The 16,966-nt window shown below is 43.2% G+C and overlaps 1 protein-coding gene across 1 annotated transcript in view; it reads left to right on the forward strand.

The window, feature by feature from the left end:
- The window catches only part of LOC111144784 (acyl-CoA synthetase long chain family member 5), a 42,480-nt gene that overhangs the window by 2,900 nt on the left and 22,614 nt on the right, over positions 1-16,966 (forward strand). The window contains exons 2-3 of the mRNA XM_022499245.1: positions 13,522-13,706; positions 16,487-16,595. Of these exons, the coding sequence (XP_022354953.1) occupies positions 13,551-13,706; positions 16,487-16,595 (265 nt within the window). The 5' untranslated portion in view covers positions 13,522-13,550. The remainder of the gene's footprint in view (positions 1-13,521; positions 13,707-16,486; positions 16,596-16,966) is intronic.

The raw sequence follows: 16,966 nt of genomic DNA on the forward strand, positions 1-16,966 counted from the left end.
TTGGAGTTTGGAATGTCAAGCAGCCCTGTACAGCTGCGGCCAGGTCATGGTTTCGTCTCTCTTTGGGGGAGCTGGTAGCCGATCTTGGGGTCTCCGTGGGTCAGTCTGCCCTATGAGGTGCGAGTTTGTGAGTACCTGCAGGACAGGATACAGGGGTGGGCTAGGGTTGGAGGAGAGAGCTGGGTCAGAATTCAGGGCTACGCGGTGCCCTCTCCAACAAGACATCCTCTGTTTAAATAGAATTGAGAAGTTTGCTTGTAAGCTGGAGGGCAGTTATAGAATGAAGGTCATGATCATCACTTCTCTTTCAGGAAGCCTCAGGATGGAACATCTGATACTTGACAAGGAGTCAGACACTGGGGAAAGTGGGAGGGGGAAAGGGAGCCAGTCTTCCCAAGGACGTTCCATGTACTCAGCAGTGCACTAGAGGGGAGAGTGTGCAGCATCCCTTTTAAGAAGGAACTGTCACCTGTCTCTTCTTGTGTGCAGTTGAGGGAAATGGGCGCTCAGTGACATTATGTAACTGTGGCACATGAGGGGTGGAACATTGTTCCAGCGCCCGAACAGGCAATGGCCTTGAAAGTTGGCTGCTGGAAATGAGACCATTGGCAATAAAGCTAATTGTTTGCACTTTGACTCCAGTGACCCCTGACCACTGGCAGACCAGGTGGCAGGAGGGCTGACTCTGCAGGAGCCCAAGCAGGAAGCCCTCTCTCACAACATTGTACATCAGGCTTTTAGCCTGCGTGGGTGACAGGGCCTAGCACTTTGTCCACACTATCTCTTTACAAGCTCTCTTATCAAGTCCAGTGGACTTCTGGGACTGATTCTCCTGACCCCACTTGTCCCATCATCCACTCAGACAGCAACCTTTGGGGGTGCTTCCTGAGTCAAGGTTTTCCTTAGAGTAGGGCTGCTGGGCCGTGGTTTTCTGGAAGCCCCATGGTAGATCCAGGGGGACTATGTTGATCTGAGATCTGGTAGGATTTGTCACTGCCAGCCACCAGGCTATAGGTGGCTCAGCTGTCCTATGCTATCTTCACAAACTGAGTTAAGAGGCTTTCGGTATTTGATGTAATAAGGGTTTTTTCTTAAATACCACTCAGCTCAACTGCAAGGCCTGGCACCACAAGCCTTGCTGGTGTTGGTGAGCTGAAATGACTTCCATCAAAGAGTGTCTCCACCAGCCCTGGGTATTGTCTCCCCCAGCCTTCTTGGAGGCTTTTCCTCCCCGACACCCTTTCAACCAGAGATGGATTCTCTACCTCCATCAGAAACAGCCCTTCACTCCTTCCCTTTTCTAGATAGGATGATTGTCTCATATTAGTGCCTCAAGCCATACTCTACCTCTCCCCCCACATCTCGTGGTTGCCCTCCCCCCCACCTTCCACTTAAGTTTATCTGGCCTACTGTGGTAACTTGTCTCTCCATTTAAAAAAAAAAAAAAGAATGGAGAGTTGCAGGCAACAGTTGAAAAAGATGGTTTGGTGACAGAGACTCTGGTTAGAATCAGAGTTGGGGACTTAACAGCCATTGGCTTAATTGGTGGGGTCATCCTCCTTAACTGACCTTGGAAATGAAACTGTTGGCAATAAAGCCAGGATCAAAACCCACACATCCTTGAGAGTCTAGTGTTCCATCTACTCCAGTCGACTCTAGGCTCTCTACTTCATCTACTCATCTACTCCAGTCAACTCTAGGCTCTCCCTCCTTCAGATTTATTAGCTAGCTCCACTTGCTGAATCCTTCTAGAATTGTTCTCAGTGTTCAACAGACCCATAAGTCCCCAGAGAACAAGAGGTATATCTTCTAAGTGTTTGTCCCTCTGTACATGGCAGAATGCTGGGCACACAGTTGGTCTAAGACCTTTGCCTTATTAAAATATGTAAATTTATAAATAAAATACAGAGAGTCAATATATCTCTTGTCACACATACTTCTCCAGTCCACCAGATGCTCCCAAGTCTGGGGTATATGACATGGTGCATTTGTTTACTAGCTGGGGAATTGGCTTTAGCTCTTAGAAGACTATGAAGTCTGAGTGTGATATATGAGCCTGGTACGTAGTATATGCTAATGCTTGCAGAATCGGTGGCCCTTGAGCTCATTCAGGTCGAGCTGTATAGCGTTGCCCATGCCAGGGCACGTAGCTTCTGGCAGTGGCATTTCTGAGGAGGGGTCAGCCACCTATGCCCCGCCCTGTGGATAGGAGCACATCATGTCACCATGAGACTGAATTCCGCAACCTGTTTCCTTCAGCAGATACCTCTCCCCACTTCCCTTCTCTGAGCCTGTGCCACTGGTGAACGAACAGGGAAAGTGACTCACTGGCACCCAGTGGATTTCCCACTGTACCTCAGGCACCATGTTGGGTGCAGTAGAATTTGAAGGCTAAGGCAGCCTCTGTCTGGGAACCCCCATGGCCAAGGTGTCCACGGAATCACAGGAAGCTTCCCAAACCCAAGGATAGAACTGATCCTGCTCTGATCTGTACAACCCTCCTGAACTCTGGTTCCTGGAGATTTTCCCATGGGGTTCAGCAACAAAGATCTTACTGATGCGTATGCGCCGAAGACCTCATGGTTTATGGTATGCTTGTCTGCGGGCCAGGAATCCTGTTTCAAGCCTAGCCCTTTCTCGTCTCCCTGCCAGCTGCCTTACAAATTGGAGTTGTTGGGTATGGCCTAGCAGTTGGGCTGGGGAGAGCAAGATGTGTGATCTTGAGAATGCTTTCTTGTTTTATTTAAGCACTCATGGAATCTTTCCATGGTGTGGAAATGACTGCTCAGTTACCCTCTGGGTTTTAAGAGATCTCCTTCGGTAATGCCATCTCCCTTCCCTGTCCTGCATGATCCTGTGGAGATAAGGGGGTCCTTTCTCATCTACCTGGGGACATTGCCTAGTGTGTATACCACGGAGTGTCCTGGGTGCCAGGCCCCAGATGGACAGAGATGGTGCTGTGCCCAGTAGCTTGACACTGCTTTGCCGGAGAAAGCTAATATAGGCAGTGGCCTGTCTGAGCACCTAGGGTGCCCTCTTATGACAGCCTGTCTTCTCGGCTCCTTGCAGTAAGTGTCGAAAGATGACCTTTGAGACCCTGTTTGCCCCGGTGATCCAACATTTACCTTTGCTCTAGCTCTTTAACTGCTAAAGAAATGAATGAAAACCTACCGCCAGAGCTGCTGTTCAAACCGGCTTGCTCTGTGGCTGAAAGCATTGCACACAATGTGAGTGCTTGAAAAGGCCACGTGTGTTGAGTGTGGCTTTGGTGGTGGGAAGGCTGCACTTGCCGAAACGGGGCTGAGGCTGTGTTCTTGGGTGCATTCACACGAAATGCCGCCAACCAAGGTGACGAAACTTTCTAAGTCAGCTGCCTCGGTCAGAGGTGGGGTGATTTGGAGTTGTTGGTTTTTATGCTCATTTTTTTTTTGAAACATGCATACTTCAGATTAAACTGTGTATTCTCTTAAGTTATCTTCTCAATGAGACCTACTTGAAACCTTACCCCCCTGCTATCCACAATCCTCTTTCCTGATTCTATTTTTTTAAACGTCCATATACAATATAAGCTCATAATTGTTCAGACTTGTTATCAAACTCGCCAATAAAATACAAACCCCCAAGGTGGGGGGGTTTCATTGGGAGATCCCCAGCACCTGGAACAATGCCAATATACAGTCAAGCCCTTAAATATCTTTGGGTTAATTACTGAATACTCAAAACTTTCTGGAAAATCCATTAATGATTTCTCCTCTTCCATCTGTCTTTTCCTATGAGGAATATACTTCCAGAAACACAAAAACATACACATTTGTCCAAGTGGTTTTTTTGTTTTCTTTCTATTTGGCAATTATCATAGAGCTCTTTCCACATAGGTACACACTGATAAGAATAAAGCAGGTCTGCTTTGTTCTTATTGCCTGCCAAGAGTGCCACTGCGTAGACATGCTATAATTTATGTGGCTAGTCTACCAAGGGAGGCTTTCCTGGTCTCCAGCATTATAAGCAATCCTATAGAGGTAATGACGATGAACGTAAGACCAAGTGTCTGGGCCTATATACCAGGCACTCTTCTAAGTACTTTACAGGCACATTAACTCATTTAGTCCTGAGGAAGATATTATCATTGTTAGTCTGCAAACAAGAAACCACATAGAGGTTATCTAACCCAGGTCACAAGGAAGCTGATCACACAGGGTATGAACCCAAGTACTCTGACTCAGAGGCCCACCCCGAACCAGTACCTTACACAGCCATTTGGGATGTATTTTACTGAATATTAAAATATTCACTGATTTTTTTTTGTTTGTTTTGATTTTGTTTTTTAAGATGTATTTATTTATTTATTTATTTGACAGAGAGAGAGAGCGAGAGAGAGAGAAAGCGAGCACAAGAGGCAGGGCGGCAGGCAGAGGGAGAGAGAGACGCAAGCTCTCTCCACTGAGCAGGGAGCCCGATGCAGGGCTCGATCCCAGAACCCTGGGATCATGACCTAAGGTGAAGGCAGCTGCTTAACTGACTGAGCCACCCAGGCGCCCCTGAACTGATGTTTTTCTACAGGATAAGTTACTCGAAGGTATTAGGCCAAAGGGCACACATTTTAAATTGTGGTAGAAGGCAACGGGCGCATCTCTAAGGGGCTGCCCCAAATTTACGTTTCCCTGAGGTTAAGAGAGCACTTTACACGATTTCCTCATTGCCAATCTCATGGGTGGGGAAAAGACCTTTTCTTTAAATTTGCAACTTTTAAAACTACTCGCAAAGATGAGGGAGTGGGACTTTGACACAGGCTGAAATCCTGCTGTGGGGCTCCAAGAGCCACCTCCATATGCCAGAAGCAGCCCTTGAAAGGCACTCAAGAAAGAAATGGGGGGAGGGGTGTAGCTTCCCTCTGCCTCCTCTTGTCCTTCCGGTCACCCCCAAGAGCGTCTCCAACCACAATCTGTTTTCGCTGTGAATGTTCTAGTCATGACCTTTGGTTTTTTTTTATTGTGTTGTGTTTTGGTTTTCATTGACTTTAGAGTTTTCCTTATTGAGGAAATGAGCTCTTTAGACAGTATTTGATACTTGCCCCCGTTTATCTTTGTCTCTGGTATTTTTCCTGCAGGGCAAATATTTTTTAAAAATTTTATGGCTCAAACTTGCCAGTGTTTCCATTTATTACTCCTAGGTTTTGTGCCTGTCTTGAATCTTCCTCACGTCAGGATTATAAAAAAATTTCCCCAAATACTCTTAGGGTTGTCATTGTTTTATATTTAAGTCTTTGATCCATCCCGAACTTATTTTTATTGTAGGAATAACACAGTAGTAATCCACTTTATGTCTTCTCTCTGAATGGCTAGCCAGTTGTCTTGATACTTTTATTTAAGTGAAAAAAAATCTGTCCTTATTGGAAATGCAATTTAGTATATGATAATATGTCCACTGGGAGTTTCAGGTTTATTTTGTTACATAGTTTTGTCTATTCACAACCAATGGAAAACTTCTCTAGCTCTATAGAAGCAAATTTGGTAATGTTTAACTCTGTCCCCCTACCCCCAATTCCTATTATTTTTCAAAAATTTTCTGACTCTTTATAATAAGCTTTGTTTTTCTGGGTGAACCTTAGAATTAACTTTTTAATTCCCAAATCATTCCCTTTGGTCTTTATTAAAGTTGCATTAAATGTTTGGGTACATTTAGGAATATGGGGTCCCTTTGACTATTTGGAGCATGATTTGCAATTTTTAAAACTTATTATGTTCCTCAGATCTGAACTTTTTAAAATGAGTCTACACATTTATTAATATGCTACTGTGAATGACATTTTCCCCATTATTTTTGAATTAGTTATTTGCATGAAATCAAGGAAAGCTATTGACTTTGTGGCTACTGATTTGTTAACTGGTCACCTTACTGGATTATTTCATGGCTTCTAATTGCCTCTTCTTTCCTTAGAGGGTTTTTAGGATTTCCCTCTCAGCTGTTTTTTTTTTTTTTTTTTAATTAGAAATATGACAACATATTTTATTTTGGATAGAACTGAATGCTGACCCTTTTGAACTTTGCATTTTTTTATTTTATTTTTTATTAACACATAATGTATTTTTGCTTCAAGGGTACAAGTTTGTGAATCATCAGTCTTACACAATTTACAGCACTCACCATAGCACATACTCTCCCCAGTGTCCATCACCCAGCCACCCTATCCCTCCCCCTTGAACCCCCACCAACCCTCAGTTTATTTCCTGAGATTAAGAGTCTCTTATGGTTTGTCTCCCTCCCTGGTCCCATCTTGTTTCATTTTTTCCCTCCCTTCCCCACCCCTGCCCTGCCTCTCAAATTCCTCATATCAGAGAGATCATATGATAATCATCTTTCTCTGGTTGACTTATTTCACTCAGCGTAATACCCTCTAGTTCCAACCACGTCACTGCAAATAGCAAGATTTCGTTTTTTGATGGCTGCATAGTATTCCATTTTATATATATATATATATATATATATATATATATATATATATACACCACACCTTCCTTGTCCATTCATCTGTTGATGAACATCTAGGTACTTTCCATAGTTTGGCTACTGTAGACATTGCTGCTATGAACATTTGGGTGCACATGCCCCTTCGGTTAACTACATTTGTATCTTTAGGGTAAATACCCAGTAATACAATTCCTGGGTCATAGGGTTGCTCTATCTTCAACTTTTTAAGAAACTTCCATACTGTTTTCCAGAGTGGCTGCATCGTTTTAAATGGCATGAGGAGTTAAGACTTGCCTTTTTTTTTAGGAGTCAATGCTTTTCCATATCCAGGTTTTCTCTGTTAAAGTTTTGTGAAATGGATAATCATTTCAAATTATGTTATCTTTTATATCTTAGTAGAGGAAAACTACATTTGATGCAGAAGAGTAAACTGGTGCAAGAAAAAGTGAAAAGCCCTTAGTCCCAGGGTCTGAGGAAATTGGGTGAAGGGTCTTACAATGGAATGTCTATCTGTTTCATGTTTGTTGCATTCATTAAGGAAAAGGCTATTTTCATAAGGCTGCCAGTTTGTAATGTTCTTTTGATCTTTTGCCATTACTTTGGAATTTGTCTAGAAATATTGATGATGTGGTTAAGATCTGAGATGGAGGCTTCCTAAGTTGAGGGCAGCAGGAATTTAGGGGGCTGGGTTGGTGACTTAGGACCCAACGAAGAAGGCCAGACTTTCATATACAGCCTTCTAAATCACACACAGGCCCCTTTGGGGTCATTATGAGTTGTGAAGCCTTGGAACCTAGTCTCTAAGAGAAAGCACATCATTCAGTACAGAAGAACGTGTTAGCCAGCTGAGTATAAGAACCTGGGGACTCTGATCTCTCTTTTAATGAGCTCTCTATCACCACAGACTGAGCCCATACATGCAAGGGAACAGAGAAACCAATTAAATCCAAAATAGGATAACTAGAAGGTAGATATTTCCCCCCACAAAAGCTCATAATTGAAATTTGTATCTCATTTTTGCACAGAAAATAATGAATTCTTCAGGCCTAAAAATGAAGATAATTTGCCTTATTTTTCTTTGAATTCCAGAAGCCTAGGGTAACCATAATTATTTATTTCTAGGCTGGATTTCCTGCTCACTATTGTAAATGGCTTCATTCGATAAGATTCATCCTGTATTTTCTTTCAAGCTCAGAGGATTATACTCCTCCTGAGCAGTCCTTGATACGTGTTAGAAATACATCCTTTTCACCCTCTTCCTTCTCTAACCCAGTGCTGTGGTAAATATTGATTTGGGAGTGCCCATCTCAAGATTGGCTAGAGTGACTTTGGATGATATAAGGTTTGGGAGCTTAGGAATGGGAGCTTTACTAAGGGAATAACTAAGGGATTAACAGAGAGAGTATTTAAGACAGATAATTCTGAACCAGAAAACTGGTAATTTTTTTTCAACAACTGCTGATTGAAAGCAACTATGTGCCAGGCATGGTGTAGGCATTGGAGACATAGGTGAACAAAACAAAATCCCTGTTCTGATTAGAACATCGGTTCAGTAGAGGCAACAGATGATAAGGGAGCTGGTGTATTTCAGATAGCGAACAGTGTCGTGGAGAAGAGAAAAAAAGATTCTGTGATAGTGATTGGAGTGGAAAGGACCATATCAAATAGGGTGATCAGAGAGAGTCTCTGAAGAAATGACATTTCAGTTGAGGCCCAACCTATAACACACAACCATTTCAGATCTGGGGAACAGAGTTTCAGGCAAAGGGAAGATCAAACACAGAGACTCTAAGGGAATTGACTTATGGTTAGTGAGCTGAATACATGTAGGAGAAATAAAATCTTTCTAAGGAAAGGGACTACAAGACAAGCATTATTTGCAGGCTAAAGGGATAGCCTGAAAGCTTCAGAGCAATAAACATAGTTGACCAAAACCTAGAGTAGTAGAAGGGTCCATGTAAGGACTTCATTCAAAGAAAATGAGACTTAAGAAATGGTGGCCCAGATCCTCAGAGGAGCAGAACTCAGAGCTGAATATGGAGTGATCCAAACCTAGACACTGAGGCTGGTCCTGGGAGCTGGCAAGCAGGGGTTAAGGCAGAAGGTATCCTTCAGCTAGCTTGGGAATTAAATGTGTTAGCAGCTAGGAGATGACTGACTGCATCCTTCCAGGGGAAGGACTGGGACAAAGGGACATCCTGGTGTATGGGGCTATGGCATGTCTCTATCATCATATTAAAAAGCAGAGGAGGTTTTCCACCTGGGGCCATCGTAATATACATTGTGGCCTGCACAACCATCCTTAGATGACCTGGAACAGAAGCTCCCATGTACAGTGTAACACAGCTTTACCACCATTGCACTTTCCCGTACCCCATTCTTTCCCAAATAACAACATGGCAGGAGGAGGAAAAGCCACCACATCAACTGTTTGCTGGAGGCTCTGTGAAATGCCCAAACCAGAACTGTAGCTGAGGTTCATAAGACACGTGACAAAAGAGACAGTGGCTTTTCTTCTCATTTACTTGAGTGCATCCAGAAGTGTTAATAGAGTCTAGAGTTTAGAATGCTAACCAGAGCTTCCTAAATCCAGTAGTGGTGGAGCCCAGAGGTTGTACCATCTCTTGGGCCCTCAGCTTCTCCCAACTGAACAGTGAGAGAGTGACATGGTGCATGGTTGCAAATCCTTTCTGACACTTGCATCAGAAGGTTCAAAATATATGTATGTGTTAAAAAGCCTATCAAGATAGTAAAAAGATCACTATAGAATGGGAGAAAATATTTGCAGATTATGTATCTGATAAGGGAATAGTATCCAGAATATATAAAGAGACAAAAAGACAAACCTCCCAATTTAAACATGAGCAAAGGGCTCTAACAGACCTTTCTTCACAGAAGAAACACAAATGATCAACAAGCCCTTGAAAAGATGCTTGACATCATTAGTCATTAGGGAAATACAAATCAAAACCACAGTAAGATGCCATTTCATACCTACTAGGATAGCTATTGCCCCAAAACCCCAGAAAATAGCCGGTTTTGGTGTGGGGTACAAAGAAACCAGAATCCTCTGTTTTGTTCTTGGGAATGTAAAAAGGTACAACCTCTGTGGAAAACAGTTTGGTGGTTCTTCAAAAGGTTAAATGTAAAATTTCAAAAGGTTAAATGTAAAATGTAAATGTAAAATGTAAAATGTTAAATGTGACCCAGTAATTCCACACCTACATATTTACCTTAAAGAACTGAAAATAGGTATTCAGAACAAAATCTGCACACAAGGGACGCCTGGGTGGCTCAGTTGGTTGGGCAGCTGCCTTCGGCTCAGGTCATGGTCCCGGCGTCCTGGGATCGAGTCCCACATCGGGCTCCTTGCTCATCAGGGAGCCTGCTTCTCCCTCTGCCTCTGCCTGCCATTCTGTCTGCCTGTGCTTGCTCTCTCTCTCTCTGACAAATAAATGAATAAAATTTAAAAAAAAATCTGCACACAAATGTTCATTGCACTGGTCACCGTAGCCAAAAGGGGGAAAACACCCCCAATATCTATCAGCCAATGAACAAATTAGTAAAATGTCTTTCCACACAGTGGAATGTTTACTCAGCCCTAAGAAATGAAGCACTGACATGTGCTATAACATGGATAAACCTTGAAAATGTTATGCTTAGTGAGAAAAGTCAGACACAGAAAGTCACATATTGCATGATTCCATGTATATGAAATATTAAGAATTTGTCAGAAATTATTCAAATAGAAATAAAGCTAATGGTTGCCAGGGGCTGCAGGGAGGAGAAAGTAAGTACTTAATGGGCACTTGGTTTCCTTTTGGGGATGAAACTGTTTGGGACCTAACTAGAGGCAATGGTTGTACAACATCATGAATGTACTAAATGCTATGGAATTGGACATTTTAAAAATGGTTAATTCTACCTTCTGTGGATTTCACCTCAATTAAAAAAAATGTGGAGAAGCAGAAAGGAACCATCTGAAATTCTGTACATGATCGTATTTGAACTGACTACTTAATTTGCCATTGCAAATTGCTATTTTAGTTGTCAAGTAGACACATCCCTCAGTGTCTTCTGCTAATAAAATCCCTTGCCAGTGTAAGCAAGGTATTTTGTTCTCCTGAAACTGCCCACCTGACATTTGTAAGTATTTCCCTTGTCTGTTACAGAGTAGACCCTCTCATCACTCTTGTGGGCAGTATACTGTAACAGGTCTAAAAGGGAGGGCACAAGAACTGACAGGCCATGGTCCAGACTAAGCCAGATGTCTTTCTCTTTGTCTCATACCAGACTTACTAACTGAGCCAATAGTTAAAACTGAGGTTTCACAAAAATTCAGTGTTCTAGATTTTCCAGGGAGAAAAAAATCTGATGGTCTGGTGATCCTGAGCTCCCATTACCAAGCGGTAACAATCAGTGGGGGTGATAACAGGTGGTGCCTTTAGACTGGTCATGGGCTCTCTCTCCCTCTTCCCTTCCCTTCCTGCTCCCTGCTGGGCTCCTCAACCCCTCTCCTTACCACCCCCTCAAACACCAGTTTCACCTTGAGACCCTCTTTTGAAGACATTGTTTGCAAAGTCCCTTTTTTTTTAATGATTTTATTTATTTATTTGACAGATAGAGATCGTAAGTAGGCAGAGAAGCAGGCAGAGAGAGAGGAAGGGAAGCAGGCTTCCTGCTGAGCAGAGAGCCCGATGTGAGGTTTGATCCCAGGACCCTGAGATTATGACCTGAGCTGAAGGCAGAGGCTTAACCCACTGAGCCACCCAGGCAACCCGCAAAGTCCCTTATTAAAATGTAAATCTGCAAGAAGACAGCAAAAGTCCTTAGTGTGACAATTTGTTCCCACAGACCAGAAGGGGAGTGAAGGTAAGAATCTCTTAATTTGAAGGTGTGATTAGGATAGAGGAGAGACTCTCAGATCAGAAGATACTGCCAGGCTGAGGGAAAGGGCTAGGAGTGTAGGGTGAGCGGCACCAAGCAGGTTTCTCCTCCTTTGAGCGCCTGCTACCCACTCTCAATTTCACAATTTCCCCTGGGGCCGCCCTGTTCTCCACCTGGCAAACAACAAAGTCCTACAGGGCTGGCTCTTGAACACATTCTGTCTCCTGGACATCCAGGTGAGGCTGGATTCCAAAATTCCCGGCTCAGAATCCTGGCAGGTGGTCACAGTAGCTCCTATTGTTAGGTAACCTAGCCCTTATGGGGCCTCGCTTTTGTTTTTGTTGTGTCTTCTTTTTCTTCTCCTAAACACAATGTGGAAGAAACTAAGGAGTGGGGGACAGTCATCCCAGTCTGTGGAAGTTCAGCTTTCCTCCATAAAATGGAGAGGGACGGCTCCAAGTTCAGGTAATAACCTGTCATGGAGCGGAAGAATACTAAGATGACTGACTGTCCCGTTCCAGTTCCCATACACATTTCCCAGCCCCCCCCCCACTTTGTTAGGGTAGAGGGAAGTATGTGTCTTCATGGAGAAAGTTCGAGATGCCGGCTAATGGCAGTTGCCCCAAAGTTCTCAGGAAGCTATGATCTTGCTCTTATCAAACTCTTTATCAGGCATGCTTTGCTCTCTAGGTTTTAAGTTTGGCCTCCTCTCTGAGATATTTTTCTGTAGGGCACTGTGATGAACTTTGAAAAACACAACTTCTGAATTTCCTTTGCTGTTGTCTATAAGGTTCCAGACAGGTTCAGTCTCCTTGAACTCTGTAGCTAGACTCGTGAGGAAAGAGGAGCTGTGGTTTTTGTAGCTTTCAATGGGGGAAGCAGCAGTGGGAAATGGTGAGTGAACTTGGACAAGTCACATTAACCCTGGGAGCTTCAATTTTTCTCATCTCTAAAATTCTACTTCACGACATTGGTTGGATTTAAATTCCATGATCCATGCAGACAGCCCAGTCTGAAAGCAGTTTGGGGCAAGGGTTGGAAGAGATGGCTTCCGCCAGAGGAAGTTCCTAGGACCTGCCCGGATACTAATTCCTGCGACTAGAGCAGTTTGAAGCTGAACTTTGCTGGAAACTACAAGAAAATCTGGGTTGGGGAAAACCTTTGTGGTGTCAGTTCCTTGAGGTCTCTTCCTGGCCTAAACCTTCAATGTTCACTTGCTACCATGGGTCAGATCCATTCTCCAACACTTTTCCTGTGAACCTGGCCAACGTTGCCTCCAGTAAAAATGGTTTCTCTGGAGGAGATGACATTGGACAAAGCAAGCTGACAGGATGTTGCTCACTGAGACTCTCCCAGTGCTTCAGAAAAGAAAGCAATGAGCAAGGCGCATCTGAGCAGCAGGAAATGTCCTTCATGCAGAATGCTTGATTTTTAAACTCTGTTGAGTCACCTCTACAGATGTTCCCTTTTCTGCTTTATACTAGAGAAATACAGGCGGGAACAGTCCTTCCTGATGCTCAGTTGGCCTGGGCAGGGGAGGGTCTCTAGAGTGCCTAGCTTAGTCTGGATCTGACTACCAGCTTAGCCTGGATGCAGAAGGGCTTCTTCTAGGCCCCATGGGCCAAAAATAAAAAGGCAGTCATTTCTTCTCTCTCTCTCTCTCTTTTTGTAAGATTTTGTTTATTTGACAGAGAAAGAGAGAGAGAGAACACAAGCAAGGTGAGTGGGAGAGGGAGAAGCAGGCTTCCCACTGAGAAAGGAGTCTGACGCAGGATACGATCCCAGGACCTTGGGATCATGACCTGAGCCAAAGGCAGACGCTTGATGATGGAACCACCCATGTGCCCCAGAAGGGCAGTCATTTCATAAAATTGTTGAGCAAACAATTAATTTGTTTCCTTTGATCCTTCCTTTGTCCTTGTGGGAGGACAGTCAAGTCACAGGAGTGGAGAACGCATTCTGTGATTTCCAACATTGCTAAAGCAAACAGTAATAGAAATTCTTTTGCTAGAGAAGGCCAGCCCTGTTTTCTTGGAGGGTTAGAAGTCTGTGTATGTGTCTGTGTGGGGGGGGGGGAGGGGTCCCTTTATAAACACAGCTATCGAGTAAAAATTTCAGCCATTTCCTTTAACTTTCTTTCCTCTTTTTTTTTTTTTTTTTTTAAAGGCTTGAACTTCCTGCTGCTATCCACAAAGATGCTTTTTATCTTTAACTTCTTGTTTTCCCCACTTCCAACCCCGGCACTGGTCTGCATTCTGACCTTCGGAGTCGCCATCTTCCTGTGGCTGGTCAGTAGACCTCAGCCAGTCTTGCCTCTTGTGGATTTGAACAACCAGTCAGTGGGAATTGAGGTAACTTGCCAATCTTCTTTTTAGTTTGCTCAAGCACGAAGTGTAATTCAAGACCTTGGGATAACTTGGGAAGGGGAAGGGATCTACGGTGAGAAAGTAAACCATTTAGGTTAGTAATCACCAGAAGATCTACAAATTTGGACTTCAGTTACTGGCGTACTTTGCTTTGTAATAAAAATGAAACCACAGGTAGGTTTTATGAAGCCAATAATCAAGATCAGGGTTGGTAAACTATAGCCCATGGGCAAAATCCACTTTTTCATGAGCAACTAGCCAGCTAAGAATGGTTTTCACATTTTTATAAAGATACATTAAAAAAAAATAAAAAAGAAAAGCAGTTCATGTGTGTTCCACAGAGCCCGAAGTTTTTCCGTCTAGCCCTTTACAGAGAAATTTTGCTGACCTATGATCTAGATGATAGAGCCAGTGCTTTGGGGGTAGGAGAACGTTTTCATTAAAATACCCAATATCTGAGAAGGATAAAGAAGTTATTTCCTTGAGTTAAATTCTGGCTTTGGGTTAATATCCAGTCTTAAAACTGGTGGAAGTTGAAGTGGGATTTTTTCCCCTCAATTCCCTGACTTTCAGGAAATCAGCTTCCTACATCTCCAAGCAAAGGAAAAGCTTCCAGAACGTTCTTTTATCATCTTTCATGTTCAGTCCTTTGCAGAGAAGAGAGCATTTCTGTTCCTTTATAAGGATCACCTCTTCTGATCTTTTCAGGAACTTCTTTCCTCTACCCCGGAATCTTACTCCAAGTTGTATCCACTCTCCACCACCAACAGTTTTTTGGGAAGTTGTTTTCATGGTTTTTGTTGGCCTCTTCATTTGCGTTGATCCTGTTCCTTCAATACCACCTCCTTTTAATCTTCCTTTTCCCCACTAGAGTTCTTTAAGAGTAACCTGTTGATTTCCTTTCCTGAACTTCAGCCCACTGAGATCTGACCTTTACTCTGACCATCCCCCCCAAACTCCTCTGGGTCACTCATGACCTAACTTTAAATTTCAATGATTTCTCCTTCAGCCTTCTTCTTACTTGACTTGAGAATTCTTCTCTTAAAACTCCTTTCAAACTATCTTTCAGTGAGGTTTCTTCCTAATTCCAAAACGGTCTTTGTTACTCAGCTTCTTTTCTTCCCTCATCTAGAGTTTCATTCTCACTTTCTCAATTCCCTAAGGCAGGGTTTGGTAAACCTGTGCTGACCAGACTGAATTGTTCGGGCTTTGCAGGCCATGTGGACTCTCTTGCGACTACTCAACTTTGTTGTTGTAACATGAAGACAATATGTTTCATGCTGTTGAAAGCACAGACAATGCATAAATGAATGAGCTGTGTTCTGATAAATCTTTATTTGTAAAAGCAGGTGACAAGGCAGATATGGCCCTAGATTATAGTCTGCCAATCCCTGTGAACTCCTCTCAGCTGAGAAAAACCCCTCCTCTCTCATGACTTAGAATTGTACCTAAAATGTTACAACACCCAAATCTGAATTTGTAGTTCTGATCTCTCTCCAGTACCAGACTATCTCAGTGGCACTCAAGCTCAACAAGTCTCTTTATTAGATATCTTCACACACACACACACACACACACACACACACACACACCCTTTCCTATTTCCCCTCCTGCTCTATCTCAGTTAAAATGCATCTCTTCTCATTGAGTCTGAATCATCTTTCCTTCTTCCTTCTTCGTCAGCCCATCTATGTAAACAAACAGTAAGACACTATCTTCCTTTACTAGACAGGGAACTCCATTGTTGACACCTTTACTAGATAGGGAACTCCAATGTGACATCTGAAAATTTTCCCTGATGCTCTAGACGAAGTTAGAGCTCTCACTGTGTTATGTTACCCTGTCCTCCTTTAGCCCTTATCTCAGTAGTAACTTACATTTTTGAATGTTTATTTCACTGATTCCTAGTCCTCTCTAGACTAACTTGTAGGTTAGACTTGCTGGAGGGTTAGACCATGTTGTAGCTTGTCTTGCTGCCCCAGGATCCTCATCAGGGCCTGATCTTGTAGTTCCAGCTGATTTGTCTAGGCACATCTGTAGCTACTGCCTCTTCCTCTGATACCGTGCTCTCTACAGGACTGTCAGAGGCCACCCACCAGACTCTGCAATGTGTCTTTTCGTCTCTGTGTCTTTATTCAGGTTGCTCCTTCATTCTGAATTGTTCTTCTTTCCCTCCCCTCTACCAAACCATAACTTTCTGGTAAATGCTTAGTTATCTTCTAAGTCCCTATGAAGTATTATTTCTTTGCCACCTTTCTACTTAATACAGAATGGGTAGCATGACCAGCTCCCAGAATGTATGCCTTCATTACAGCATGTACATCACAATATTATAGTTGTGTGTTTGTCCTTTTCACCCCACCTCCACTCCAAAGTCTCTCACTCATGAGATGTTGATGGACAAAGGTTTGGTCATAACTCACTTTGTGTCTATAGTAATCGTTGCACTGTGTTGGCACATAGTATGTGCTTGGTAGATGTTAAAACTGGGTGTGATCTTTACAACGTAAAACCATACTATGATTCTCCTCTCTCCACATGTGTATGTGTGTCTGCCTATAGGGGTTGGGGGAGATTGCCAAAAACATAACTGTGACAGTCACTGGGTTTCTATAATGTAAGGATACTACAATTTGGGGATTTAAAAGTTAATTGAATAATAAAGAGCTCAATGTTCAGGATTTATGGTCTCTTCAATTCAATATAAGGGTTTGGAAAGGGTGGAAGAGAGTCAGGCTTGGCCTCAACTTGGTCTTGTGTCCTAGGGTGGGGCACGGAAGGGCGCTAGCCAGAAGAGCAACGAGCCACTATCTTACTACTACTCAGATGCCAAGACAATGTATGAAGTTTTCCAAAGAGGACTTGCTGTGTCTGGTAAGCCTGGCAGTCTAACCTCGACTGCAAGAAGACGGAGGTGGGGATCTCATAGCTTACACTTCTCTCCTGTCTCACTTCTTAAACACCAGTGGTAGTCTGAAGGCTGATGTATAAAAGGTAGGGGATGTAGCAGAGTATCAGCACAGGTGTTGGAAACAGTGTAGGACAGACTTGCATTGGAAACCCAGCTCTTCCATTTCCAGGTGTGTGACCTGGAGCAAAATCACTTTGCCCCTCTGGATCTGTCCCTTAATACAAGGAAGACTTCCCTGTCATGTTGGTAAAGATCTGATAATAATGTGGAGGAAGGTGTTTTGATTAACTCACTGGTACCTTATATTTGTTCAGAAACAGGACTTAATATAAAT

This window comes from Enhydra lutris, unplaced genomic scaffold (genome assembly GCF_002288905.1).
Source record: "Enhydra lutris kenyoni isolate GAN:26980312 unplaced genomic scaffold, ASM228890v2 scaffoldscaffold12, whole genome shotgun sequence".
Lineage (NCBI taxonomy): Eukaryota > Metazoa > Chordata > Mammalia > Carnivora > Mustelidae > Enhydra > Enhydra lutris.